General features: G+C 57.3%; 1 protein-coding gene across 1 annotated transcript in view; it reads left to right on the top strand.

Moving 5' to 3' along the window:
* Positions 1 to 27,988, top strand: part of WDR70 (WD repeat domain 70) — a 52,821-nt gene that overhangs the window by 18,342 nt on the left and 6,491 nt on the right. The window contains exons 7-14 of the mRNA XM_078882620.1: positions 3,498 to 3,574; positions 6,461 to 6,635; positions 9,919 to 10,018; positions 12,586 to 12,667; positions 17,799 to 17,934; positions 19,243 to 19,343; positions 24,492 to 24,571; positions 27,453 to 27,569. Coding sequence (XP_078738746.1) covers positions 3,498 to 3,574; positions 6,461 to 6,635; positions 9,919 to 10,018; positions 12,586 to 12,667; positions 17,799 to 17,934; positions 19,243 to 19,343; positions 24,492 to 24,571; positions 27,453 to 27,569 — 868 coding nt within the window. The remainder of the gene's footprint in view (positions 1 to 3,497; positions 3,575 to 6,460; positions 6,636 to 9,918; positions 10,019 to 12,585; positions 12,668 to 17,798; positions 17,935 to 19,242; positions 19,344 to 24,491; positions 24,572 to 27,452; positions 27,570 to 27,988) is intronic.

Genomic DNA, 27,988 nt, shown 5'->3' with positions numbered 1-27,988 from the left:
ACACGGAGACACGGAGACTCGGAGACTCGGAGACACGGAGACACGGAGACACGGAGACACGGAGACACGGAGACTCGGAGACACGGAGACACGGAGACACGGAGACTCGGAGACACAGACACACGGAGACACGGAGACACGGAGACTCGGAGACACGGAGACACGGAGACACGGAGACTCGGAGACACGGAGACACGGAGACACGGAGACACGGAGACACGGAGACACGGAGACTCGGAGACACGGAGACACGGAGACACGGAGACACGGAGACTCGGAGACACGGAGACACGGAGACACGGAGACACGGAGACACGGAGACTCGGAGACTCGGAGACACGGAGACACGGAGACACGGAGACACGGAGACACGGAGACACGGAGACTCGGAGACTCGGAGACACGGAGACACGGAGACACGGAGACACGGAGACTCGGAGACACGGAGACACGGAGACACGGAGACTCGGAGACACAGACACACGGAGACACGGAGACACGGAGACTCGGAGACACGGAGACACGGAGACACGGAGACTCGGAGACACGGAGACACGGAGACACGGAGACTCGGAGACACAGACACACGGAGACACGGAGACACGGAGACTCGGAGACACAGACACACGGAGACACGGAGACACGGAGACACGGAGACACGGAGACTCGGAGACACAGACACACGGAGACACGGAGACACGGAGACACGGAGACACGGAGACTCGGAGACACGGAGACACGGAGACACGGAGACACGGAGACACGGAGACACGGAGACACGGAGACTCGGAGACTCGGAGACACGGAGACACGGAGACACGGAGACACAGACACACGGAGACTCGGAGACTCGGAGACTCGGAGACACGGAGACACGGAGACACGGAGACACGGAGACACGGAGACACGGAGACACGGAGACTCGGAGACACAGACACACGGAGACACGGAGACACGGAGACACGGAGACACGGAGACACGGAGACACGGAGACTCGGAGACACAGACACACGGAGACACGGAGACACGGAGACACGGAGACACGGAGACACGGAGACACGGGGGAGACACAGAGACACAGAGACACGGGGGAGACACAGACACACAGAGACAGAGAGACACAGAGACACGGGGGAGACACAGAGACACGGAGACACGGAGACACAGAGACACGGGGGAGACACAGAGACACGGGGGAGACACAGAGACACAGAGACACAGAGACACGGGGGAGACACAGACACACAGAGACAGAGAGACACAGAGACACGGGGGAGACACAGAGACACGCGGGAGACACAGAGACACAGACACACAGAGACACAGAGACACAGAAACACAGACACACAGACACACAGAGACACAGAGACACAGAGACACAGAGACACAGAGACGCGGAGACACAGACACACAGAGACACAGAGACACAGACACACAGACACACAGAGACACAGAGACACAGACACACAGAGACACAGAGACACAGAGACACAGAGACACAGAGACGCGGAGACACAGACACACAGAGACACAGAGACACAGAGACACAGAGACACAGAGACGCGGAGACACAGAGACACAGAGACACAGAGACACAGAGACACAGAGACACAGACACACAGACACACAGACACACAGAGACACAGAGACACAGACACACAGAGACACAGAGACACAGAGACACAGAGACGCGGAGACACAGACACACAGAGACACAGACACACAGACACACAGAGACACAGAGACACAGACACACAGAGACACAGAGACACAGAGACACAGAGACACAGAGACGCGGAGACACAGACACACAGAGACACAGAGACACAGAGACACAGAGACGCAGAGACGCGGAGACACAGAGACACAGAGACACAGAGACACAGAGACACAGAGACACAGACACACAGACACACAGAGACACAGAGACACAGACACACAGAGACACAGAGACACAGAGACACAGAGACGCGGAGACACAGAGACACAGACACACAGACACACAGAGACACAGAGACACAGAGACACAGAGACACAGAGACACAGAGACACAGAGACACAGAGACACAGACACACAGAGACACAGAGACACAGAGACACAGAGACGCGGAGACACAGACACACGGAGACACGGAGACACAGACACACAGAGACACAGAGACACAGACACACAGACACACAGAGACACAGAGACACAGACACACAGAGACACAGAGACACAGAGACACAGAGACACAGAGACACAGACACACAGAGACACAGAGACACAGAGACACAGAGACGCGGAGACACAGACACACGGAGACACGGAGACACAGACACACGGAGACACAGAGACACAGACACACAGACACACAGAGACACAGAGACACAGACACACAGAGACACAGAGACACAGAGACACAGAGACACAGAGACACAGAGACACAGACACACAGACACACAGAGACACAGAGACACAGACACACAGAGACACAGAGACACAGAGACACAGAGACGCGGAGACACAGACACACGGAGACACGGAGACACAGACACACGGAGACACAGAGACACAGACACACAGACACACAGAGACACAGAGACACAGACACACAGAGACACAGAGACACAGAGACACAGAGACACAGAGACACAGAGACACAGACACACAGACACACAGAGACACAGAGACACAGACACACAGAGACACAGAGACACAGAGACACAGAGACGCGGAGACACAGACACACGGAGACACGGAGACACAGACACACGGAGACACGGAGACACAGACACACAGACACACAGAGACACAGAGACACAGAGACACAGAGACACAGACACACAGAGACACAGAGACACAGAGACACAGAGACGCGGAGACACAGACACACGGAGACACGGAGACACAGACACACGGAGACACAGAGACACAGACACACAGACACACAGAGACACAGAGACACAGACACACAGAGACACAGAGACACAGAGACACAGAGACACAGAGACACAGAGACACAGACACACAGACACACAGAGACACAGAGACACAGACACACAGAGACACAGAGACACAGAGACACAGAGACGCGGAGACACAGACACACGGAGACACGGAGACACAGACACAGAGTCGGTGAAGAGAGACCAGTACATCACCGACACGGCACACACCAAGGTGAGACAGAGACACAGAGACACGGAGACACAGAGACACGGGGGAGACACGGGGGAGACACAGAGACAGTGAAGGGAGACCAGTACATCACACACCAAGGTTTCCATGGTTTCACAATGTCTCTGGTTGCCGTGGTGATGCCGTCACCGTGGTTGCAGTGCGGTCACCTTGGTGACGCGGAGTGTGTGGTTGCCGTGGTGACGCGGAGTGTGTGGTTGCCGTGGTGACATGGCTTGTGTGGTTGCCGTGGTGACGCGTCGTGTCTGGTTGCCGTGGTGACACGGGGTGGGTGGTTGCCGTGGTGACGCGGGGTGGGTGGTTGCCGTGGTTACAGGGTCACGTGGCGATGCTGAGCGCCGGCTGCTGGAACCCAAAACTCAGAGAGGAGTTCATGACGAGCTCCCTGGACGGGTACCACTCACCACTCACCCTCACCACTCACCCTCACCACTCACCCTCACCACTCACCCTCACCACTCACCCTCACCACTCACCCTCACCACTCACCCTCACCACTCACCCTCACCACTCACCCTCACCACTCACCCTCACCACTCACCCTCACCACTCACCCTCACCACTCACCCTCACCACTCACCCTCACCACTCACCCTCACCACTCACCCTCACCACTCACCCTCACCACTCACCCTCACCACTCACCACTCACCCTCACCACTCACCCTCACCACTCACCCTCACCACTCACCCTCACCACTCACCCTCACCACTCACCCTCACCACTCACCACTCACCCTCACCACTCACCCTCACCACTCACCCTCACCACTCACCCTCACCACTCACCCTCACCACTCACCCTCACCACTCACCCTCCCACTCACCCTCACCACTCACCCTCACCACTCACCCTCACCACTCACCCTCACCACTCACCCTCACCACTCACCACTCACCCTCACCACTCACCCTCACCACTCACCCTCACCACTCACCCTCACCACTCACCCTCACCACTCACCCTCACCACTCACCCTCACCACTCACCCTCACCACTCACCCTCACCACTCACCCTCACCACTCACCCTCACCACTCACCCTCACCACTCACCCTCACCACTCACCCTCACCACTCACCACTCACCCTCACCACTCACCCTCACCACTCACCCTCACCACTCACCCTCACCACTCACCCTCACCACTCACCCTCACCACTCACCACTCACCCTCACCACTCACCCTCACCACTCACCCTCACCACTCACCCTCACCACTCACCCTCACCACTCACCCTCACCACTCACCCTCACCACTCACCCTCACCACTCACCCTCACCACTCACCACTCACCCTCACCACTCACCCTCACCACTCACCCTCACCACTCACCCTCACCACTCACCCTCACCACTCACCCTCACCACTCACCCTCACCACTCACCCTCACCACTCACCACTCACCACTCACCACTCACCCTCACCACTCACCCTCACCACTCACCCTCACCACTCACCCTCACCACTCACCCTCACCACTCACCCTCACCACTCACCACTCACCCTCACCACTCACCCTCACCACTCACCCTCACCACTCACCCTCACCACTCACCCTCACCACTCACCCTCACCACTCACCCTCACCACTCACCCTCACCACTCACCACTCACCACTCACCACTCACCCTCACCACTCACCCTCACCACTCACCCTCACCACTCACCCTCACCACTCACCCTCACCACTCACCCTCACCACTCACCCTCACCACTCACCCTCACCACTCACCCTCACCACTCACCACTCACCCTCACCACTCACCCTCACCACTCACCCTCACCACTCACCCTCACCACTCACCCTCACCACTCACCACTCACCCTCACCACTCACCCTCACCACTCACCCTCACCACTCACCCTCACCACTCACCCTCACCACTCACCCTCACCACTCACCACTCACCCTCACCACTCACCCTCACCACTCACCCTCACCACTCACCCTCACCACTCACCCTCACCACTCACCACTCACCCTCACCACTCACCCTCACCACTCACCACTCACCCTCACCACTCACCCTCACCACTCACCACTCACCCTCACCACTCACCACTCACCCTCACCACTCACCCTCACCACTCACCCTCACCACTCACCACTCACCCTCACCACTCACCCTCACCACTCACCACTCACCCTCACCACTCACCACTCACCCTCACCACTCACCACTCACCCTCACCACTCACCCTCACCACTCACCACTCACCCTCACCACTCACCCTCACCACTCCCCACTCACCATGCACCACTCACCCTCACCACTCACCACTCACCCTCACCACTCCCCACTCACCACTCACCCTCACCCTCACCCTCTCCACTCACCCTCACCACTCACCCTCCCCACTCACCCTCTCCACTCACCCTCACCACTCACCCTCCCCACTCACCCTCACCCTCACCACTCACCCTCACCACTCACCCTCACCACTCACCCTCACCACTCACCACTCACCCTCACCACTCACCCTCACCACTCACCCTCACCCTCACCACTCACCACTCACCCTCACCACTCACCCTCACCACTCACCCTCACCACGCACCACTCACCACTCACCCTCACCACTCACCCTCACCACTCACCCTCACCACTCACCCTCACCACTCACCCTCACCACTCACCCTCACCACTCCCCCCCGTGTCTCCCCCCCGTGTCTCTCTCCCCGTGTCTCCCCCCCGTGTCTCTCTCCCCGTGTCTCCCCCCCGTGTCTCTCTCCCCGTGTCTCCCCCCCGTGTCTCCCCCCCGTGTCTCTCTCCCCGTGTCTCCCCCCCGTGTCTCTCTCCCCGTGTCTCCCCCCCGTGTCTCTCTCCCCGTGTCTCCCCCCCGTGTCTCCCCCCCGTGTCTCTCTCCCCGTGTCTCCCCCCCCGTGTCTCCCCGTGTCTCTCCCGTGTCTCTCCCCGCGTCTCCCCCCGTGTCTCCCCCCCCATGTCTCCCCCCCGTGTCTCCCCCCCCGTGTCTCCCCCCCGTGTCTCTCTCCCCGTGTCTCCCCCCCCGTGTCTCCCCGTGTCTCTCCCGTGTCTCTCCCCGCGTCTCCCCCCGTGTCTCCCCCCCCATGTCTCCCCCCCGTGTCTCCCCCCCCGTGTCTCCCCCCCGTGTCTCTCTCCCCGTGTCTCCCCCCCCGTGTCTCCCCGTGTCTCTCCCGTGTCTCTCCCCGCGTCTCCCCCCGTGTCTCCCCCCCCATGTCTCCCCCCCGTGTCTCCCCCCCCGTGTCTCCCCCCCGTGTCTCTCTCCCCGTGTCTCCCCCCCGTGTCCCTCAGCACCGTGCGGCTCTGGGACGTGGAGTCTCTCAAGGCGCACCGTGCGCACTTCCGCTGCCGCAGCTCCCGTGGTCTCCGTGCGGGCCCCACGGCGAGCTGCTACAGCCGCGACGGCACCCTCGTGTGTGCCGGCTGTGCGGACGGCTCGCTGCAGCTGTGGGACAAGAGACTCAGCGTGAGACACACACCACCCCTGTCTCTCTACTCCCCGTGTCTCTCTACTCCCCGTGTCTCTCTACCCTCGTGTGTGCCGGCTGTGCGGACGGCTCGCTGCAGCTGTGGGACAAGAGACTCAGCGTGAGACACACACCACCACCACCACCACGTGTCTCTCTACCCCGTGTCTCTCTACCCCGTGTCTCTCTACCCTCGTGTGTGCCGGCTGTGCGGACGGCTCGCTGCAGCTGTGGGACAAGAGACTCAGCGTGAGACACACACCACCCCTGTCTCTCTACTCCCCGTGTCTCTCTACTCCCCGTGTCTCTCTACCCTCGTGTGTGCCGGCTGTGCGGACGGCTCGCTGCAGCTGTGGGACAAGAGACTCAGCGTGAGACACACACCACCACCACCACCACGTGTCTCTCTACCCCGTGTCTCTCTACCCCGTGTCTCTCTACCCTCGTGTGTGCCGGCTGTGCGGACGGCTCGCTGCAGCTGTGGGACAAGAGACTCAGCGTGAGACACACACCACCACCACCACCACGTGTCTCTCTACCCCGTGTCTCTCTACCCGTGTCTCTACCCCGTGTGTCTCTCTCCCCATGCCTCTCTACTCCCCGTGTCTCTCTACCCCGTGTGTCTCTCTCCCCGTGTCTCTCTACCCCGTGTGTCTCTACCCCGTGTGTCTCTCTCCCCGTGCCTCTCTACTCCCCGTGTCTCTCTACCCCGTGTCTCTCTACCCGTGTCTCTCTACCCCGTGTCTCTCTACCTCGTGTCTCTCTACCCCGTGTCTCTCTACTCCCCGTGTCTCTCTACCCCGTGTCTCTCTACCCCGTGTCTCTCTACCCGTGTCTCTCTACCCGTGTGTCTCTCTCCCCCGTGTCTCTTTACCCCGTGTCTCTCTACCCGTGTCTCTCTACCCCCGTGTCTCTCTACCCCGTGTCTCTCTACCCGTGTCTCTCTACCCCGTGTCTCTCTACCTCGTGTCTCTCTACCCCGTGTCTCTCTACTCCCCGTGTCTCTCTACCCCGTGTCTCTCCACCCGTGTCTCTCTACTCCCCCCGTGTCTCTCTACTCCCCGTGTGTCTCTCTCCCCGTGTCTCTCTACCCCCCGTGTCTCTCTCTCCGCGTCTCTCTCCCCGTGTGTCGCTGCGTATCCCAGGTGCACACTAATTACCTGCGTCTCCGCGTGTCTCTGTGTGTCTCTGTGTGTCTCCGCGTGTCTCTGTGTGTCTCTGTGTATCTCTGTGTGTCTCTGTGTGTCTCTGTGTGTCTCTGTGTGTCTCCGCGTGTCTCTGTGTGTCCCCGTGTGTCTCTGTGTGTCTCTGTGTATCTCTGTGTGTCTCTGTGTGTCTCTGTGTGTCTCTGTATGTCTCCGCGTGTCTCTGTGTGTCCCCGTGTGTCTCTGTGTGTCCCCGTGTGTCTCTGTGTGTCTCTGTGTGTCTCTGTGTGTCTCTGTGTGTCTCTGTGTGTCCCCGCATGTCTCTGTGTGTCTCTGTGTGTCTCTGTGTGTCCCCGCATGTCTCTGTGTGTCTCTGTGTGTCTCTGTGTGTCCCCGCATGTCTCTGTGTGTCTCCGCATGTCTCTGTGTGTCTCCGCGTGTCTCTGTGTGTCTCTGTGTGTCTCCGCGTGTCTCTGTGTGTCTCTGTGTATCTCTGTGTGTCTCTGTGTGTCTCTGTGTGTCTCTGTATGTCTCCGTGTGTCTCTGTGTGTCCCCGTGTGTCTCTGTGTGTCTCTGTGTGTCTCTGTGTGTCTCCGCGTGTCTCTGTGTGTCTCTGTGTATCTCTGCGTGTCTCTGTGTGTCTCTGTGTGTCTCTGTGTGTCTCTGTGTATCTCTGTGTGTCTCTGTGTGTCTCTGTGTGTCTCTGTGTGTCTCCGCGTGTCTCTGTGTGTCCCCGTGTGTCTCTGTGTGTCTCTGTGTATCTCTGTGTGTCTCTGTGTGTCTCTGTATGTCTCCGCGTGTCTCTGTGTGTCCCCGTGTGTCTCTGTGTGTCCCCGTGTGTCTCTGTGTGTCTCTGTGTGTCTCTGTGTGTCTCTGTGTGTCTCTGTGTGTCCCCGCATGTCTCTGTGTGTCTCTGTGTGTCTCTGTGTGTCCCCGCATGTCTCTGTGTGTCTCTGTGTGTCTCTGTGTGTCCCCGCATGTCTCTGTGTGTCTCCGCATGTCTCTGTGTGTCTCCGCGTGTCTCTGTGTGTCTCTGTGTGTCTCCGCGTGTCTCTGTGTGTCCCCGTGTGTCTCTGTGTGTCTCTGTGTGTCTCTGTGTGTCTCCGCGTGTCTCTGTGTGTCCCCGCATGTCTCTGTGTGTCTCCGCGTGTCTCTGTGTGTCTCTGTGTGTCTCTGTGTGTCTCTGTGTGTCTCTGTGTGTCTCCGCGTGTCTCTGTGTGTCCCCGTGTGTCTCTGTGTGTCTCTGTGTGTCTCTGTGTGTCTCCGCATGTCTCTGTGTGTCCCCGCGTGTCTCTGTGTGTCTCTGTGTGTCTCTGTGTGTCCCCGCGTGTCTCTGTGTGTCTCTGTGTGTCTCTGTGTGTCTCTGTGTGTCCCCGCGTGTCTCTGTGTGTCTCTGCGTGTCTCTGTGTGTCTCCGCGTGTCTCCGTGTGTCTCGGTGTGTCTCTGTGTGTCTCTGTGTGTCTCTGTGTGTCTCTGTGTGTCTCTGTGTGTCTCTGTGTGTCTCCGTGTGTCTCTGTGTGTCTCTGTGTGTCTCTGTGTGTCTCTGTGTGTCCCCGCGTGTCTCTGTGTGTCTCTGTGTGTCTCCGCGTGTCTCCGTGTGTCTCGGTGTGTCTCTGTGTGTCTCTGTGTGTCTCTGTGTGTCTCCGTGTGTCTCTGTGTGTCTCTGTGTGTCTCTGTGTGTCTCTGTGTGTCTCCGTGTGTCTCTGTGTGTCTCTGCGTGTCTCTGTGTGTCTCCGCGTGTCTCCGTGTGTCCCCACGTGTCCCCGTGTGTCTCTGTGTCTCTGTGTGTCTCTGTGTCTCTGTGTGTCTCTGTGTGTCTCTGTGTGTCTCTGTGTGTCCCCGTGTGTCTCTGTGTGTCTCTGTGTGTCTCTGCGTGTCTCTGTGTGTCCCCGCGTGTCTCTGTGTGTCTCCGCGTGTCCCCGTGTGTCCCCGCGTGTCTCTGTGTGTCCCCGCGTGTCCCCGTGTCTCCGCAGGTGCACACCAAGTATTTGTGTCTCTGTGTGTCCCCGCGTGTCTCTGTGTGTCCCCGCGTGTCCCCGCGTCTCCGCAGGTGCACACCAAGTATTTGTGTCTCTGCGTGTCTCTGTGTGTCTCCGCGTGTCCCCGTGTGTCCCCGCGTGTCCCCGCGTCTCCGCAGGTGCACACCAAGTATTTGTGTCGCGCCGCTCACGACAAGGAGGGTGACATCAGCTGCCTGGCGTTCACTCACGACTCACAGCACCTGCTCACACGAGCCGGTACCATCACCACCATCAACACCATCACCACCATCACCACCATCACCACCATCAACATCAACATCACCACCATCACCACCATCACCACCATCAACATCAACAACAACACCATCAACATCACCACCATCACCACCATCAACATCACCACCATCACCACCATCAACAACACCAACAACATCACCACCATCACCACCATCACCACCATCAACATCACCACCATCACCACCATCAACATCAACAACAACACCATCAACATCACCACCATCACCACCATCAACATCAACAACACCACCATCAACATCACCACCATCACCACCACCACCACCATCAACAACACCACCATCAACAACACCACCATCACCACCATCACCACCATCAACATCACCACCATCACCACCATCAACATCAACAACAACACCATCAACATCACCACCATCACCACCATCAACATCAACAACACCACCATCAACATCACCACCATCACCACCACCACCACCATCAACAACACCACCATCAACATCACCACCATCACCACCATCAACATCAACAACAACACCATCACCACCATCAACACCAACAACAACACCACCATCACCACCATCAACAACACCATCATCAACAACACCGTCAACAACACCATCAACATCACCACCGTCAACAACACCATCAACATCAACATCACCACCATCACCACCATCAACAACACCACCATCACCACCATCACCACCATCAACATCAACATCACCACCATCACCACCATCAACAACACCAACAACAACACCAACAACAACACCATCACCACCATCACCACCATCAACATCAACATCACCACCATCACCACCATCAACAACACCAACAACAACACCATCACCACCATCACCACCATCACCACCATCACCACCATCACCACCATCAACATCACCACCATCACCACCATCACCACCATCAACAACACCATCACCACCATCAACATCACCATCACCACCATCACCACCATCACCACCATCACCACCATCAACAACACCATCACCACCATAAACAACACCATAAACAACACCATCACCACCACCATCACCACCATCATCACCGCCATCACCGCCACCATCATCACCATTAACAACACCATCAACAACACCATGACCGCCACCATCACCACCATCATCACCACCACCATCATCACCACCATCAACATCACCATCACCACCATCACCACCATCAACACCATCAACAACACCATCACCACCATCAACATCACCATCACCACCATCAACACCATCAACACCATCAACAACACCATCACCACCATCAACATCACCACCATCACCACCATCAACAACACCATCACCACCATAAACATCACCATCATCAACAACACCATCACCACCACCACCATCACCATCATCAACAACACCATCAACAATACCATCACCACCATCATCACCGCCATCACCGCCACCATCATCACCATTAACAACACCATCAACAACACCATGACCACCACCATCACCACCATCATCACCACCACCATCATCACCACCATCAACATCACCATCACCACCATCACCACCATCAACACCATCAACAACACCATCACCACCAACACCATCACCACCACCATCAACAACACCATCACCACCACCATCACCACCATCACCACCAACACCATCATCACCACCACCATCATCACCACCATCAACATCACCATCAACATCACCATCACCACCATCAACATCACCATCACCACCATCACCACCATCAACAACACCATCACCACCACCATCACCACCATCACCACCATCACCACCATCACCACCATCACCACCACCATCACCACCATCACCACCATCACCACCACCATCACCGCCATCACCGCCACCACCATGAACAACAACAACCACCATTCGCCACTAAGTGGCGGTGACGTCACCACGACGCTTGTGCCAGGCCAAGTGCACCTTGAGGCCACGTGAAGTGTCGAACGCCTGCTGGCAGGAGGTCACGGGGCAGACCCAGCAGGTGCCACGGGTCGACTGACCGAGATGACCGAGACGACTGGCTGATGCACCACCTGTGCCCCCTACTGTGCCAACTTGCTGTGCTTTAGCCACCCGGCGCTCCGCTCGTTGTTGTGAGCGTCGCTCCTCCACCCTCCGTTGTTGTTGGAGGGCAACTGCCTCCAACTGCCCAGTAGCGTCCTTCACGAGCCTCCTCCACTGAGGCCGATCTTGACACCGCTGGTACCGGTCATCGGCAAGTCCACTCAGCTCCACATCCTCCTGTACCACATCACTCCATCTCTTCTCTAGCCCGTGCCGCGCCCGTTTAGCCCCCTCGATCCGGCCGAACAAAAGCTGTTTAGGCATGCGGTGGCTGGGCATGCGGGCTACATGACCCAGCCAACGCAGCCTTGCCTGCCGGAGGAGCTCACCGATGGGCCTTTGTCCGTGTCTCACCGCGTGTCTCACTCCGTGTGTCTCACTCCGTGTGTCTCACTCCGTGTGTCACTGCGTGTCTCACTGCGTGTCTCACCGTGTGTCTCACTGCGTGTGTCCCACCGCGTGTCCCAGGAGACTCGGTGAGGCACTGGGACCTGCGGCAGTTCAAGGCTCCCATCGCTGTCGCCTCCAACCTGCCCAGCACCTACACCTCGTGAGCCCCGTGTCTCCCCGTGTCTCTCCGTGTCTCTCCGTGTCTCTCCGTGTCTCCCCGTGTCTCCCCGTGTCTCCCTGTGTCTCCCCCCCCCCGTGTCTCCCCGTGTCTCCCCGTGTCTCCACCTGTCTCCCCGTGTTTCCCCGTGTCCCCTCGTGTCTCCCCGTGTCTCTCTGTGTGTCTCCCCGTGTCTCCCCGTGTCTCCCCGTGTCTCCCCCCCCCCGTGTCTTCACCTGTCTCCCCGTGTCTCCCCGTGTCTCCCCGTGTCTCCCCGTGTCTCCCCGTGTTTCCCCGTGTCTCCCCGTGTCTCTCTGTGTGTCTCCCCGTGTCTCCCCGTGTCTCCCCGTGTCTCCCCCTGTCTCCCTGTGTGTCTCCCCGTGTCTCCCTGTCTCCCCGTGTTTCCCCGTGTCTCCCCCCTCCATGTCTCCCCGTGTCTCCCCGTGTCTCCCCGTGTCTCCCCGTGTCTCCCCGTGTCTCTCCGTGTCTCCCCGTGTCTCCCCGTGTCTCCCCGTGTCTCTCCCCGTGTCTCCCCCGTGTCTCCCCGTGTCTCCCCGTGTCTCCCCGTGTCTCCCCGTGTCTCTCCGTGTCTCCCCGTGTCTCCCCGTGTCTCCCCGTGTCTCCCCGTGTCTCCCCGTGTGTCTCCCCGTGTCTCCCCCGTGTCTCCCCGTGTCTCCCCGTGTCTCCCCGTGTCTCCCCGTGTCTCCCCGTGTCTCTCCGTGTCTCCCCGTGTCTCCCCGTGTCTCCCCGTGTCTCCCCGTGTCTCCCCGTGTCTCCCCCCTCCATGTCTCCCCGTGTCTCCCCGTGTCTCCCCGTGTCTCCCCGTGTCTCCCCGTGTCTCCCCGTGTCTCCCCGTGTCTCCCCCGTGTCTCCCCGTGTTTCCCCGTGTCTCACAGTGTCTCCCCCATGTCTCCCCGTGTCTCCCCGTGTCTCCCCGTGTCTCCCCGTGTCTCCCCGTGTCTCCCCGTGTCTCCCCGTGTCTCCCCGTGTGTCTCCCCGTGTCTCCCCGTGTCTCCCCCGTGTCTCCCCGTGTCTCCCCGTGTCTCCCCGTGTCTCCCCCTGTCTCCCCGTGTCTCCCCGTGTCTCCCCGTGTGTCTCCCCGTGTCTCCCCGTGTCTCCCCGTGTCTCCCCGTGTCTCCCCGTGTCTCCCCGTGTGTCTCCCCGTGTCTCCCCGTGTCTCCCCGTGTCTCCCCGTGTCTCCCCGTGTTTCCCCGTGTCTCACAGTGTCTCCCCCATGTCTCCCCGTGTCTCCCCGTGTCTCCCCGTGTCTCCCCGTGTCTCCCCGTGTCTCCCCGTGTCTCCCCGTGTGTCTCCCCGTGTCTCCCCGTGTCTCCCCGTGTCTCCCCGTGTCTCCCCGTGTGTCTCCCCGTGTCTCCCCGTGTGTCTCCCCGTGTCTCCCCCGTGTCTCCCCGTGTCTCCCCGTGTCTCCCCGTGTGTCTCCCCGTGTCTCCCCGTGTCTCCCCCGTGTCTCCCCGTGTCTCCCCGTGTCTCCCCGTGTGTCTCCCCGTGTCTCCCCGTGTCTCCCCCGTGTCTCCCCGTGTTTCCCCGTGTCTCCCCGTGTCTCCCCGTGTTTCCCCGTGTCTCACAGTGTCTCCCCGTGTCTCACAGTGTCTCCCCCATGTCTCCCCGTGTCTCCCCGTGTTTCCCCGTGTCTCACAGTGTCTCCCCGTGTCTCACAGTGTCTCCCCAATTGTCTCCCCGTGTCTCCCCGTGTCTCCCCCGTGTCTCCCCCGTGTCTCCCCGTGTCTCCCCGTGTCTCCCCGTGTCTCCCCGTGTGTCTCCCCGTGTCTCCCCCGTGTCTCCCCGTGTCTCCCCGTGTCTCCCCGTGTCTCCCCCGTGTCTCCCCGTGTCTCCCCGTGTCTCCCCCTGTCTCCCCGTGTCTCCCCGTGTCTCCCCCGTGTCTCCCCGTGTCTCCCCGTGTCTCCCCGTGTCTCCCCCGTGTCTCCCCGTGTCTCCCCGTGTCTCCCCGTGTCTCCCCGTGTGTCTCCCCGTGTCTCCCCGTGTCTCCCCCGTGTCTCCCCGTGTCTCCCCCGTGTCTCCCCGTGTTTCCCCGTGTCTCACAGTGTCTCCCCCGTGTCTCCCCGTGTCTCCCCGTGTCTCCCCGTGTGTCTCCCCGTGTCTCCCCGTGTCTCCCCGTGTCTCCCCGTGTCTCACTCTCCGTGTCTTTGTGTCTCTGTGTCTCACTCTCTGTGTCTCCGTGTCTCACTCTCTGTGTCTTTGTGTCTCTGTGTCTCACTCTCTGTGTCTCCGTGTCTCACTCTCTGTGTCTCCGTGTCTCACTCTCTGTGTCTTTGTGTCTCTGTGTCTCACTCTCTGTGTCTCCGTGTCTCACTCTCTGTGTCTCCGTGTCTCACTCTCTGTGTCTCCGTGTCTCACTTTCTGTGTCTCACTCTCTGTGTCTCTGTGTCTCACTCTCTGTGTCTCACTCTCCGTGTCTCACTCTGTGTCTCACTCTCTGTGTCTCCGTGTCTCACTCTCTGTGTCTCTGTGTCTCACTCTCCGTGTCTCACTCTGTGTCTCACTCTCTGTGTCTCCGTGTCTCACTCTCTGTGTCTCACTCTCCGTGTCTCACTCTGTGTCTCACTCTCCGTGTCTTCGTGTCTCACTCTCTGTGTCTCCGTGTCTCACTCTCTGTGTCTTTGTGTCCCAGTGTCTCACTCTCTGTGTCTCACTCTCTGTGTCTCACTCTCTGTGTCTCCGTGTCTCTGTGTCTCTGTGTCTCACTCTCCGTGTCTCACTCTGTGTCTCACTCTCCGTGTCTCACTCTGTGTCTCACTCTCCGTGTCTCCGTGTCTCACTCTCTGTGTCTCCGTGTCTCACTCTCTGTGTCTCACTCTCCGTGTCTCACTCTGTGTCTCACTCTCCGTGTCTCCGTGTCTCACTCTCTGTGTCTCCGTGTCTCACTCTCTGTGTCTTTGTGTCCCCGTGTCTCACTCTCTGTGTCTCACTCTCTGTGTCTCACTCTCTGTGTCTCCGTGTCTCTGTGTCTCTGTGTCTCACTCTCCGTGTCTCACTCTGTGTCTCACTCTCTGTGTCTTTGTGTCTCTGTGTCTCACTCTCTGTGTCTCACTCTCCGTGTCTCACTCTCTGTGTCTCACTCTCTGTGTCTCCGTGTCTCACTCTCTGTGTCTCCGTGTCTCACTCTCTGTGTCTTTGTGTCCCCGTGTCTCACTCTCTGTGTCTCACTCTCTGTGTCTCTGTGTCTCACTCTCCGTGTCTCACTCTCTGTGTCTCACTCTCCGTGTCTCACTCTCCGTGTCTCACTCTCTGTGTCTCCGTGTCTCACTCTCTGTGTCTCACTCTCTGTGTCTCACTCTCCGTGTCTCACTCTCTGTGTCTCACTCTCTGTGTCTCCGTGTCTCACTCTCTGTGTCTCACTCTCTGTGTCTCACTCTCCGTGTCTCACTCTCTGTGTCTCACTCTCTGTGTCTCACTCTCTGTGTCTCACTCTCTGTGTCTCCGTGTCTCACTCTCTGTGTCTCACTCTCTGTGTCTCACTCTCTGTGTCTCACTCTCCGTGTCTCACTCTCTGTGTCTCACTCTCTGTGTCTCACTCTCTGTGTCTCTGTGTCTCACTCTCCGTGTCTCTGTGTCTCACTCTCTGTGTCTCACTCTCTGTGTCTCACTCTCCGTGTCTCACTCTCTGTGTCTCACTCTCTGTGTCTCACTCTCTGTGTCTCTGTGTCTCACTCTCCGTGTCTCTGTGTCTCACTCTCTGTGTCTCACTCTCTGTGTCTCACTCTCTGTGTCTCACTCTCTGTGTCTCTGTGTCTCACTCTCCGTGTCTCTGTGTCTCACTCTCTGTGTCTCTGTGTCTCACTCTCTGTGTCTCACTCTCTGTGTCTCACTCTCTGTGTCTCCGTGTCTCACTCTCTGTGTCTCACTCTCTGTGTCTCACTCTCTGTGTCTCTGTGTCTCACTCTCCGTGTCTCTGTGTCTCACTCTCTGTGTCTCTGTGTCTCACTCTCTGTGTCTCACTCTCTGTGTCTCTGTGTCTCACTCTCCGTGTCTCACTCTGTGTCTCACTCTCTGTGTCTCCGTGTCTCACTCTCTGTGTCTCACTCTCTGTGTCTCCGTGTCTCTGTGTCTCTGTGTCTCACTCTCCGTGTCTCTGTGTCTCACTCTCTGTGTCTCCGTGTCTCACTCTCTGTGTCTCCGTGTCTCACTCTCTGTGTCTCCGTGTCTCACTCTCTGTGTCTCTGTGTCTCACTCTCTGTGTCTTTGTGTCTCCGTGTCTCACTCTCTGTGTCTCCGTGTCTCACTCTCTGTGTCTTTGTGTCTCCGTGTCTCACTCTCTGTGTCTCCGTGTCTCACTCTCTGTGTCTCACTCTCCGTGTCTCTGTGTCTCACTCTCTGTGTCTCCGTGTCTCACTCTCTGTGTCTCTGTGTCTCACTCTCTGTGTCTCTGTGTCTCACTCTCCGTGTCTCTGTGTCTCACTCTCTGTGTCTCCGTGTCTCACTCTCTGTGTCTCCGTGTCTCACTCTCTCTGTCTTTGTGTCTCTGTGTCTCACTCTCTGTGTCTCCGTGTCTCACTCTCTGTGTCTCCGTGTCTCACTCTCTGTGTCTCCGTGTCTCACTCTCTGTGTCTCCGTGTCTCACTCTCTGTGTCTCACTCTCCGTGTCTCTGTGTCTCACTCTCCGTGTCTCTGTGTCTCACTCTCTGTGTCTCCGTGTCTCACTCTCTGTGTCTCCGTGTCTCACTCTCTGTGTCTTTGTGTCTCTGTGTCTCACTCTCTGTGTCTCCGTGTCTCACTCTCTGTGTCTCACTCTCCGTGTCTCTGTGTCTCACTCTCCGTGTCTCTGTGTCTCACTCTCTGTGTCTCACTCTCCGTGTCTCTGTGTCTCACTCTCCGTGTCTCTGTGTCTCACTCTCTGTGTCTCCGTGTCTCACTCTCTGTGTCTCCGTGTCTCACTCTCTGTGTCTTTGTGTCTCTGTGTCTCACTCTCTGTGTCTCCGTGTCTCACTCTCTGTGTCTCACTCTCCGTGTCTCTGTGTCTCACTCTCCGTGTCTCTGTGTCTCACTCTCTGTGTCTCACTCTCCGTGTCTCTGTGTCTCACTCTCTGTGTCTCTGTGTCTCACTCTCCGTGTCTCTGTGTCTCACTCTCTGTGTCTCCGTGTCTCTGTGTCCCAGGACGGACGTGTGTCTCAGCCCGGACGAGCGAGTGGTCCTCACGGCGGTGTCCCCGGGGCGAGGGGGACGAGGCGGCGTCGTCTTCCTGGACAGAGACAGCCTCAGACAGCTGGACGAGGTCGCAGCCTCCTGCACGGTGCGACTCTCCACACCCCGTGTCTCACCCCGTGTCTCACCCCCCGTGTCTCACCCCCCCCCATGTCTCACCCCCCGTGTCTCACCCCGTGTCTCACCCCGTGTCTCACCCCGTGTCTCACCACCCCCCCCCGTGTCTCACCCCCCGTGTCTCACCCCGTCTCCACCCCGTGTCTCTCCCCGTGTCTCACCCCCCCCCCGTGTCTCACCCCCCCCCGTGTCTCACCCCCCCGTGTCTCACCCCGTGTCTCACCCCCCGTGTCTCACCCCCCCCCGTGTCTCACCCCCCCCCGTGTCTCACCCCCCCGTGTCTCACCCCGTGTCTCACCCCCCGTGTCTCACCCCCCCCCGTGTCTCACCCCCCCCCGTGTCTCACCCCCCCCCGTGTCTCACCCTGTGTCTCACCACCCCCCCCCGTGTCTCACCCCCCGTGTCTCTCCCCGTGTCTCACCCCCCGTGTCTCACCCCCCCCCGTGTCTCACCCCCCGTGTCTCTCCCCGTGTCTCACCCCGTGTCTCACCCCCCCCCGTGTCTCACCCCCGTGTCTCTCCCCGTGTCTCACCCCCCGTGTCTCACCCCCCCCCGTGTCTCACCCCCCGTGTCTCTCCCCGTGTCTCACCCCGTGTCTCACCCCCCCCCGTGTCTCATCCCCCCCCGTGTCTCACCCCCGTGTCTCTCCCCGTGTCTCACCCCGTGTCTCACCCCCCCCCGTGTCTCATCCTCTCCCGTGTCTCACCCCCGTGTCTCACCCCCGTGTCTCACCCCGTGTCTCACCCCCCCCCGTGTCTCATCCCCCCCCGTGTCTCACCCCCGTGTCTCACCCCCGTGTCTCACCCCCGTGTCTCACCCCCGTGTCTCATCCCCCCCCGTGTCTCACCCCGTGTCTCACCCCCCGTGTCTCACCCCGTGTCTCACCCCCCGTGTCTCACCCCACGTGTCTGACCCCCCCCGTGTCTCACCCCGTGTCTCACCCCGTGTCTCACCCCCGTGTCTCATCCCCCCCCGTGTCTCACCCCGTGTCTCACCCCCCGTGTCTCACCCCGTGTCTCACCCCCCGTGTCTCACCCCACGTGTCTGACCCCCCCCGTGTCTCACCCCGTGTCTCACCCCGTGTCTCACCCCCCGTGTCTCACCCCACGTGTCTGACCCCCCCCGTGTCTCACCCCGTGTCTCACCCCGTGTCTCACCCCCCGTGTCTCACCCCACGTGTCTGACCCCCCCCGTGTCTCACCCCCCGTGTCTCACCCCCCGTGTCTCACCCCCCGTGTCTCACCCCCCGTGTCTCACCCCCCCCCGTGTCTCACCCCAGGGAGTTGTCCGCTGTCTGTGGCACCCCAAGATCAACCAAATCCTGGCGGCGACGAGCGACGGGGACATCCACGTTTACTACGACCCGGCCCTCAGCCACAGGTACCGCTCACCCACACGCTCACCCACACACTCACTTACACGCTCACCCACTCACCTACACACTCACCTACTCACCCACACGCTCACCCACACACTCACTTACACGCTCACCCACTCACCTACACACTCACCTACTCACCCACACGCTCACCCACACACTCACCTACTCACCCACAAACTCACCTACTCACCCACACGCTCACCCACACACTCACCCACACACTCACCTACTCACCCACACGCTCACCCACACACTCACTTACACGCTCACCCACTCACCTACACACTCACCTACTCACCCACACGCTCACCTACACACCCACACGCTCACCTACACACTCACCTACTCACCCACACGCTCACCTACACACCCACACGCTCACCTACACGCCCACACGCTCACCTACACACTCACTCACCTACACACTCACCTACACACCCACACACTCACCTACACACTCACTCACCTACACACTCACCCACACGCTCACCTACACACTCACTCACCTACACACTCACCCACACGCTCACCTACACACTCACTCACCTACACACTCACCTACACGCTCACCTACTCTCCCACACGCTCACCCACTCACCCACACGCTCACCTACACGCTCACCCACACACTCACCCACACGCTCACCTACACACTCACCTACACTCACCTACACGCTCACCTACACACTCACCCACACGCTCACCCACCCGCTCACCTACACACTCACCTACACGCTCACCTACACACTCACCTACACGCTCACCTACACGCTCACCTACACACTCACCCACACACTCACCCACACACTCACCTACACGCTCACCTACACACTCACTCACCCACACACTCACCCACACACTCACCCACACACTCACCTACACGCTCACCTACACACTCACTCACCCACACACTCACCCACACGCTCACCCACCCGCTCACCTACACACTCACCTACACGCTCACCTACACACTCACCTACACGCTCACCTACACACTCACTCACCTACTCACCTACACACTCACCCACACACTCACCCACTCACTCACCTACACACTCACCCACACACTCACCTACACGCTCACCTACACGCTCACCTACACACTCACTCACCCACACACTCACCCACACACTCACCCACACGCTCACCTACACGCTCACTTACACGCTCACTCACCTACACTGTTGTATATGCCGGTTTATGAAATTTTAATAAAAATAAGGAAAATTAATACATTTTCAAAAAAAATACGTAATTCGCATAAATTATGCTAATGCATATACGTATATGCATAAATTATGGTAATCACGCAGATAATCATATTAATTTATGCGAATGCTTGCGATGATGTTAATGTGTGTAGTTATGGTAACTAGGCTTATTTCGTTATCCAGAGTTGTATCAATCGGGATAACCGATTATCTTTGATTAAACATTTATTGATTATCTGAATTTGTTTAAGTTATGTTAGGTCTCCAAATTCATATCTCAACGCAGGTTACAGTTCTTATGAATAAGACAGTTTTGCATGGACTGGGAAAGAAGCACTCGAACACTTGGTGTTAAGCAATTTTAATTCTAAACAAACATATGACACTCTAATATGCAAAGGCGAAAGCATACGTCATTAGATTCATCGGCAAGATTATGCAATTAACGAAAATGAATGCCCTACTACTATATTTTGCCACTGGTAAAAGAGATCTCATAGTGTAAATGCTTACCCTGAGCTCTCTGATATTGCACTGTGTTTGAGTTGTGCGCCTTCTGGTGTCATCTGGTCCAACACCAATGGGGACAAGGCTCTAAAGAAAGCCGTCTCGGGTGTGGACCAATCAACTTCAAGGACAGTGCATATTATCATCCTTATCAGAGTTGCTTCTTTTTGTTTGCATTTTTGACTACTTGTGTTGTGGTTATTGCAAACGTGATGCCTTGAATAAAGGTGTCAGTTTTGTACCAGTTTAAAAGGGTAAACACCTACTACTATATTTTGCCACTGGTAAAAGAGATCTCATAGTGTACATCCTTACCGAGCTCTCAATACTCTGATATTGCACTGTGTTTGAGTTGTACGCCTTCTGGTGTCATCTGGTCCAACACCAATGGGGACTAGGCTCTAAAGAAAGCCGTCTCGGGTGTGGACCAATCAACTTCAAGGACAGTGCATATTATTATCATTATCAGAGTTGCTTCTTTTTGTTTGCTTTATTGACTACTTGTGTTGTGGTTATTGCAAACGTGATGCCTTGAATAAAGGTGTCAGTTTTGTACCAGTTTAAAAGGGTAAAAACCTACTACTATAAACATATGACACTCTAATATGCAAAGGCGAAAGCATACGTCATTAGATTCATCGGCAAGATTATGCAATTAACGAAAATAAATTACTAAAACATTTCTTATTCATGTAACTCGACGGCAGCAACTGCTTTGCACGATCAGTTGCTATTGAACGTACAAACTTGAAATTGCAACCCTTTTCGAAACACAAAGATAGCGTTTTGAAAGTCTTCTTCGTGTGCGTGTTGTGTGTGCGTTGCCTCCTTGTAATATTAATTAATTAAAACAATTTAGAGCCGGGAGTTGTGTCGTTAGCTTGCGGGGGGTGGGGGAGGGGTTATACAACCAGCGGCCAGAGAGCTTCCCTCACGCTGGGCGTGGCCGCAGCGAGCCCCTCCTGCTCTCTCTCTCCACTGCTGGATTGAGCGGCGTTGGCACGATGCTCCTTGAAGAAACTTGCTTGCTTGGCGCTTGATGGTTCCGGGGGCTTGGTGCTGCTCGTGCGCTCTCTCTCTCTCTCTCCGCTTGATGAGCGGCGTCGGCACGACGCTCGCCGTCGTGGTGCGATGATTCCGTCGTCCGCTGCTGGACGTCCTGTCTGTTCTCAGCGGGTGTTGATCGGTGTGTGTGTATCAAACACAGTGGGGAGTGGTGGTGTAGCGGTTAGCGCGCTGCGCTATGAACCTGGCGACCCGGGTTCGATTCCCGCACACGGCTAACACCAGTGACGATTATCTGAACCGGGTCCTGGGTCTCCCCTAGGTCGACTCAGCCTTAAATGAGTACCTGGTGCGGTGTGCAAACATCGCCACTGGGGAGACAAAGGCGGTCGGGCGTGGTGCTGGCCACCCACCCCCTCATGTGCCGTTCCGGCCTTCATAGGCGCTCGCTAACAGCACTTGCCCCTACAGTCTGTTAAGGCTATACGGGGGATCTTTGTCTTTGTATCAAACACACGGCGCATTCGATGGCGCTCTCTCTCTCTCGGTGGCAGCTCCAGGCTTCTCCACTGCTGGATGATTGTTGAGTCGGCACGACGCTCGCCTTCGGCGGTGCCCAATAGCGCTCGCAGCTCATCCGCAGGTCGTCAGTGCTGGCACTCTCTCTCCCTTGGCGTGCAGCTACCAGCCTCACGCGGTACTCGCTGATGCCTCTGCCGCCCTCACTTCAGGGGTTTCGTTGGTTCAGGTTCTCTCACGAGAATGATAGCTGGAATTTCGCAAGCTTCGCTCGCACTTAACCACACCCCTCGCCACTGCGTTCTGCGAGAAGCGACACCGGCCATCGGTATCAGACTCGTGCGACTCCAACGACCCCTCCTCGTCCCATCTCTCCTCGAGGCACGACGCGCCCCAGCTCCCCTTGCGAGCCCCGTCGCAACGCCGCGTCGCAAGCCGAGTTGCGAGACTGAGCGCGACGCGAACCAGACTGCACTGCTTGATGTGCGCTTGTTTTAAAAGGCAAAAACGTGAAAAAGAAATCGACGTTAGGGATGCCAGGCACAGACCCTCGCGACCCTTTGACCCCTCCTCCCTCTGAGTGGGTCGTCCCGAGGCCAGAGAGGTTCCCTGCACGGGTTTGTTGCGGGCCTGTTTTCGTGCCGACTCGTGGGAAGACAAAGGTGGCCGAGGAGATTTTGACGTCTGTTGTCTGTTCTACTCGAGTTATATTTCAATGTCCTGAGGTTCAGTGTAACTAAGTTTCCGCTGAAGCTTTCTTGACTGCTGGAATTCGTATTCTTTACTTTTTGGTAAGGTCATGCAGATAGAAACATACAATACAAAATAATATATATGCAGTGCGTACGAGTAAAATAAGGGAATTACTAATAAATACAAAAGCTCCTATTGCAGGCTGCAGTCTTATACCGTTGGTTGATTCTTTTTGTTAAGTTTCTACTTTCCGTTGAGGACAACGCGAGTTGCAAACGTTGTTTTTCTCTGCTCTGCACGTGATCCGTGCATCTCCAGACGTCTTGGGAAGGTTAGGCCATCGACCTTTCGTCCATCTGGATGTCTCTGACCTCTCTGTGCTCCGAAGTCTTGCCGTTTAATGGCCCTCCCCGTTTCACGGATTCCTGGTGTGCTTGTGAGGAGTCGGGGCTGTTTTCATCATTTAATTAACAAAATATATAGATATAAAAAAAATGTTGGCCTAATTATTCTTAATATTAATTTTTGAGAAAAGGGGCATAGATACAACAACACACTCACCACCACACTCACCTATCCACTCACTCACCTAACTACTCACTCAACTACCCACTCACCTACCCATGGCATCTGCTGGGTCTGCCCCGTGACCTCCTGCACCTAGCCTGGCACAGCATTCAACCCATGGCACCTGCTGGGTCTGCCCCGTGACCTCCTGCACCTAGCCTGGCACGGCAGTCAACCCATGGCACCTGCTGGGTCTGCCCCGTGACCTCCTGCACCTAGCCTGGCACAGCATTCAACCCATGGCACCTGCTGGTGGTGGTTGTGGTGGTTGTGCCGAATGACGTTGTGGTTACTGTGGTTGTTGTGGTGGTTAATGTGGTTGTTGTTGTGGTGGTGGTTAATGTGGTTGTTGTGATTGTGGTGGTGGTTGTTGTTGTTGTGGTTAATGTGGTTGTTGTTGTGGTGGTGGTTGTTGTGGTTGTTGTTGTGGTTAATGTGGTTGTTGTTGTGGTGGTTGTTGTTGTGGTGGTGGTTAATGTGGTTGTTGTGATTGTGGTGGTTAATGTGGTTGTTGTGATTGTGGTGGTGGTTGTTGTTGTTGTGGTTAATGTGGTTGTTGTGGTTGTTGTGGTTAATGTGGTTGTTGTTGTGGTGGTTAATGTGGTTGTTGTGGTGGTTGTTGTTGTTGTGGTGGTTGTTGTGCAGGGGAGCCAAGCTGTGCGTTGTGAAGTCGCAGCGTCGCGTGAAGCCGCTGCAGACGATGACCAGCGACCTCATCATCACCCGTGAGTCGCTCACCACAACTCACCCCCACTCACCCCTACACTCACCCCTACTCACCCCTACACTCACCCTACTCACCCCAACTCACCCCCACTCACCCCCACTCACCCCTACTCACCCCCACTCACCCCTACTCACCCCTACTCACCCCTACACTCACCCCTACACTCACCCCTACTCACCCCAACTCACCCCCACTCACAACCTACTCACCCCTACTCACCCCTACTCACCCCTACACTCACCCCTACTCACCCCTACTCACCCCTACACTCACCCCTACTCACCCCTACACTCACCCCTACACTCACCCTACTCACCCCAACTCACCCCCACTCACCCCTACTCACCCCTACTCACCCCTACACTCACCCCTACACTCACCCCTACTCACCCCAACTCACCCCCACTCACAACCTACTCACCCCTACTCACCCCTACTCACCCCTACACTCACCCCTACTCACCCCTACTCACCCCTACACTCACCCCTACTCACCCCTACACTCACCCCTACTCACCACCTACTCACCACCCACTCACCCCTACTCACCCCTACACTCACCCCTACTCACCACCTACTCACCACCCACTCACCACCTACTCACCACCCACTCACCACCTACTCACCACCTACTCACCACCCACTCACCACCTACTCACCACCCACTCACCACCTACTCACCACCTACTCACCACCTACTCACCACCCACTCACCACCCACTCACCACCCACTCACCACCCACTCACCACCCACTCACCACCCACTCACCACCCACTCACCACCTACTCACCACCTACTCACCACCTACTCACCACCCACTCACCGCCTACTCACCACCTACTCACCACCCACTCACCACCCACTCACCACCTACTCACCACCCACTCACCACCCACTCACCACCTACTCACCACCCACTCACCACCCACTCACCACCTACTCACCACCCACTCACCACCTACTCACCACCTACTCACCACCCACTCACCACCTACTCACCACCCACTCACCACCCACTCACCACCTACTCACCACCCACTCACCACCCACTCACCACCTACTCACCACCCACTCACCACCTACTCACCACCCACTCACCACCCACTCACCACCCACTCACCACCTACTCACCACCCACTCACCACCTACTCACCACCCACTCACCACCCACTCACCACCTACTCACCACCCACTCACCACCCACTCACCACCTACTCACCACCTACTCACCACCCACTCACCACCCACTCACCACCTACTCACCACCTACTCACCACCCACTCACCACCTACTCACCACCTACTCACCACCTACTCACCACCCACTCACCACCCACTCACCACCTACTCACCACCTACTCACCCCCCACTCACCACCCACTCACCACCTACTCACCACCTACTCACCACCCACTCACCACCCACTCACCACCCACTCACCACCCACTCACCACCTACTCACCACCTACTCACCACCCACTCACCACCTACTCACCACCTACTCACCACCCACTCACCACCCACTCACCACCCACTCACCCCCCACTCACCACCCACTCACCACCCACTCACCACCCACTCACCACCTACTCACCACCTACTCACCACCTACTCACCACCCACTCACCACCCACTCACCACCTACTCACCACCCACTCACCACCCACTCACCACCTACTCACCACCTACTCACCACCTACTCACCACCCACTCACCACCCACTCACCACCTACTCACCACCCACTCACCACCTACTCACCACCTACTCACCACCCACTCACCCCCTACTCACCCCCCACTCACCACCTACTCACTCGTGTGTGTGTACACGTGTGTGTGTGTGTACACGTGTGTGTGTGTGTACACGTGTGTGTGTGTACATGCGTGTGTGTGTGTACACGTGTGTGTGTGTACACGTGTGTGTGTGTACACGTGTGTGTGTGTGTGTACACGTGTGTGTGTGTGTGTACACGTGTGTGTGTGTGTGTACACGTGTGTGTGTGTACACGTGTGTGTGTGTACACGTGTGTGTGTGTACACGTGTGTGTGTGTACATGCGTGTGTGTGTGTGTGTACACGTGTGTGTGTGTACACGTGTGTGTGTGTACACGTGTGTGTGTGTACACGTGTGTGTGTGTACACGTGTGTGTGTGTACACGTGTGTGTGTGTACATGCGTGTGTGTGTGTGTGTACACGTGTGTGTGTGTACACGTGTGTGTGTGTACACGTGTGTGTGTGTGTACACGTGTGTGTGTGTACACGTGTGTGTGTGTGTGTACACGTGTGTGTGTGTACACGTGTTGTGTGTGTTTACACGTGTGTGTGTGTGTACACGTGTGTGTGCGTGTGTGTGTGTGTGTGTACACGCGTGTGTGTGTGTGTACACGTGTGTGTGTGTGTACACGTGTGTGTGCGTGTGTGTGTACACGTGTGTGTGTGTGTACACGTGTGTGTGCGTGTGTACACGTGTGTGTGTGTACACGTGTGTGTGCGTGTGTGTGTGTGTGTACACGTGTGTGTGTGTACACGTGTGTGTGTGTACACGTGTGTGTGTGTGTACACGTGTGTGTGTGTGTACATGTGTGTGTGTGTGTGTACACGCGTGTGTGTGTGTGTGTACACGTGTGTGTGCGTGTGTGTGTGTACACGTGTGTGTGTGTGTGTGTACACGTGTGTGCGCGTGTGTGTGTGTGTGTACATGTGTGTGTGTGTGTGTGTACACGCGTGTGTGTGTGTACACGTGTGTGTGCGTGTGTGTGTACATGTGTGTCTGTGTGTGTGTGTGTGTGTACACGCGTGTGTGTGTGTACACGTGTGTGTGTGTACACGTGTGTGTGCGTGTGTGTGTGTGTGTACGTGTGTGTCTGTGTGTGTGTAGCCCACGCGCTGCCCATGTTCCGTGAGCCGAGGCAGCGCAGCGCTCGCAAGCAGCAGGAGAAGGATCGTCTCGACCCAGCGCTGTCACACAAGCCCACTCCACCCATGTCGGGGCACGGTGAGTGGTGAGGGTGAGCGGTGAGGGTGAGCGGTGAGGGTGAGTGGTGAGGGTGAGCGGTGAGGGTGAGTGGTGAGGGTGAGCGGTGAGGGTGAGTGGTGAGGGTGAGCGGTGAGGGTGAGTGGTGAGGGTGAGTGGTGAGGGTGAGCGGTGAGGGTGAGTGGTGAGGGTGAGCGGTGAGGGTGAGTGGTGAGGGTGAGTGGTGTGAGGGTGTGAGTGGTGATGGTGTGAGTGGTGAGGTGAGTGGTGAGTGGTGAGGGTGTGTGGTGAGTGGTGAGGGTGTGAGGTGAGTGGTGAGGGTGAGTGGTGAGGGTGTGAGGTGAGTGGTGAGTGGTGAGGCTGTGTGGTGAGTGGTGAGGGTGAGTGGTGAGGGTGAGTGGTGTGAGGGTGTGAGTGGTGATGGTGTGAGTGGTGAGGTG

Source organism: Lampetra fluviatilis, chromosome 66 (assembly GCF_964198595.1).
Source record: "Lampetra fluviatilis chromosome 66, kcLamFluv1.1, whole genome shotgun sequence".
Lineage (NCBI taxonomy): Eukaryota > Metazoa > Chordata > Hyperoartia > Petromyzontiformes > Petromyzontidae > Lampetra > Lampetra fluviatilis.
The sequence above is the reverse complement of the archived record's forward strand: the minus strand, read 5'-3'. Positions and strand labels throughout refer to the sequence as shown.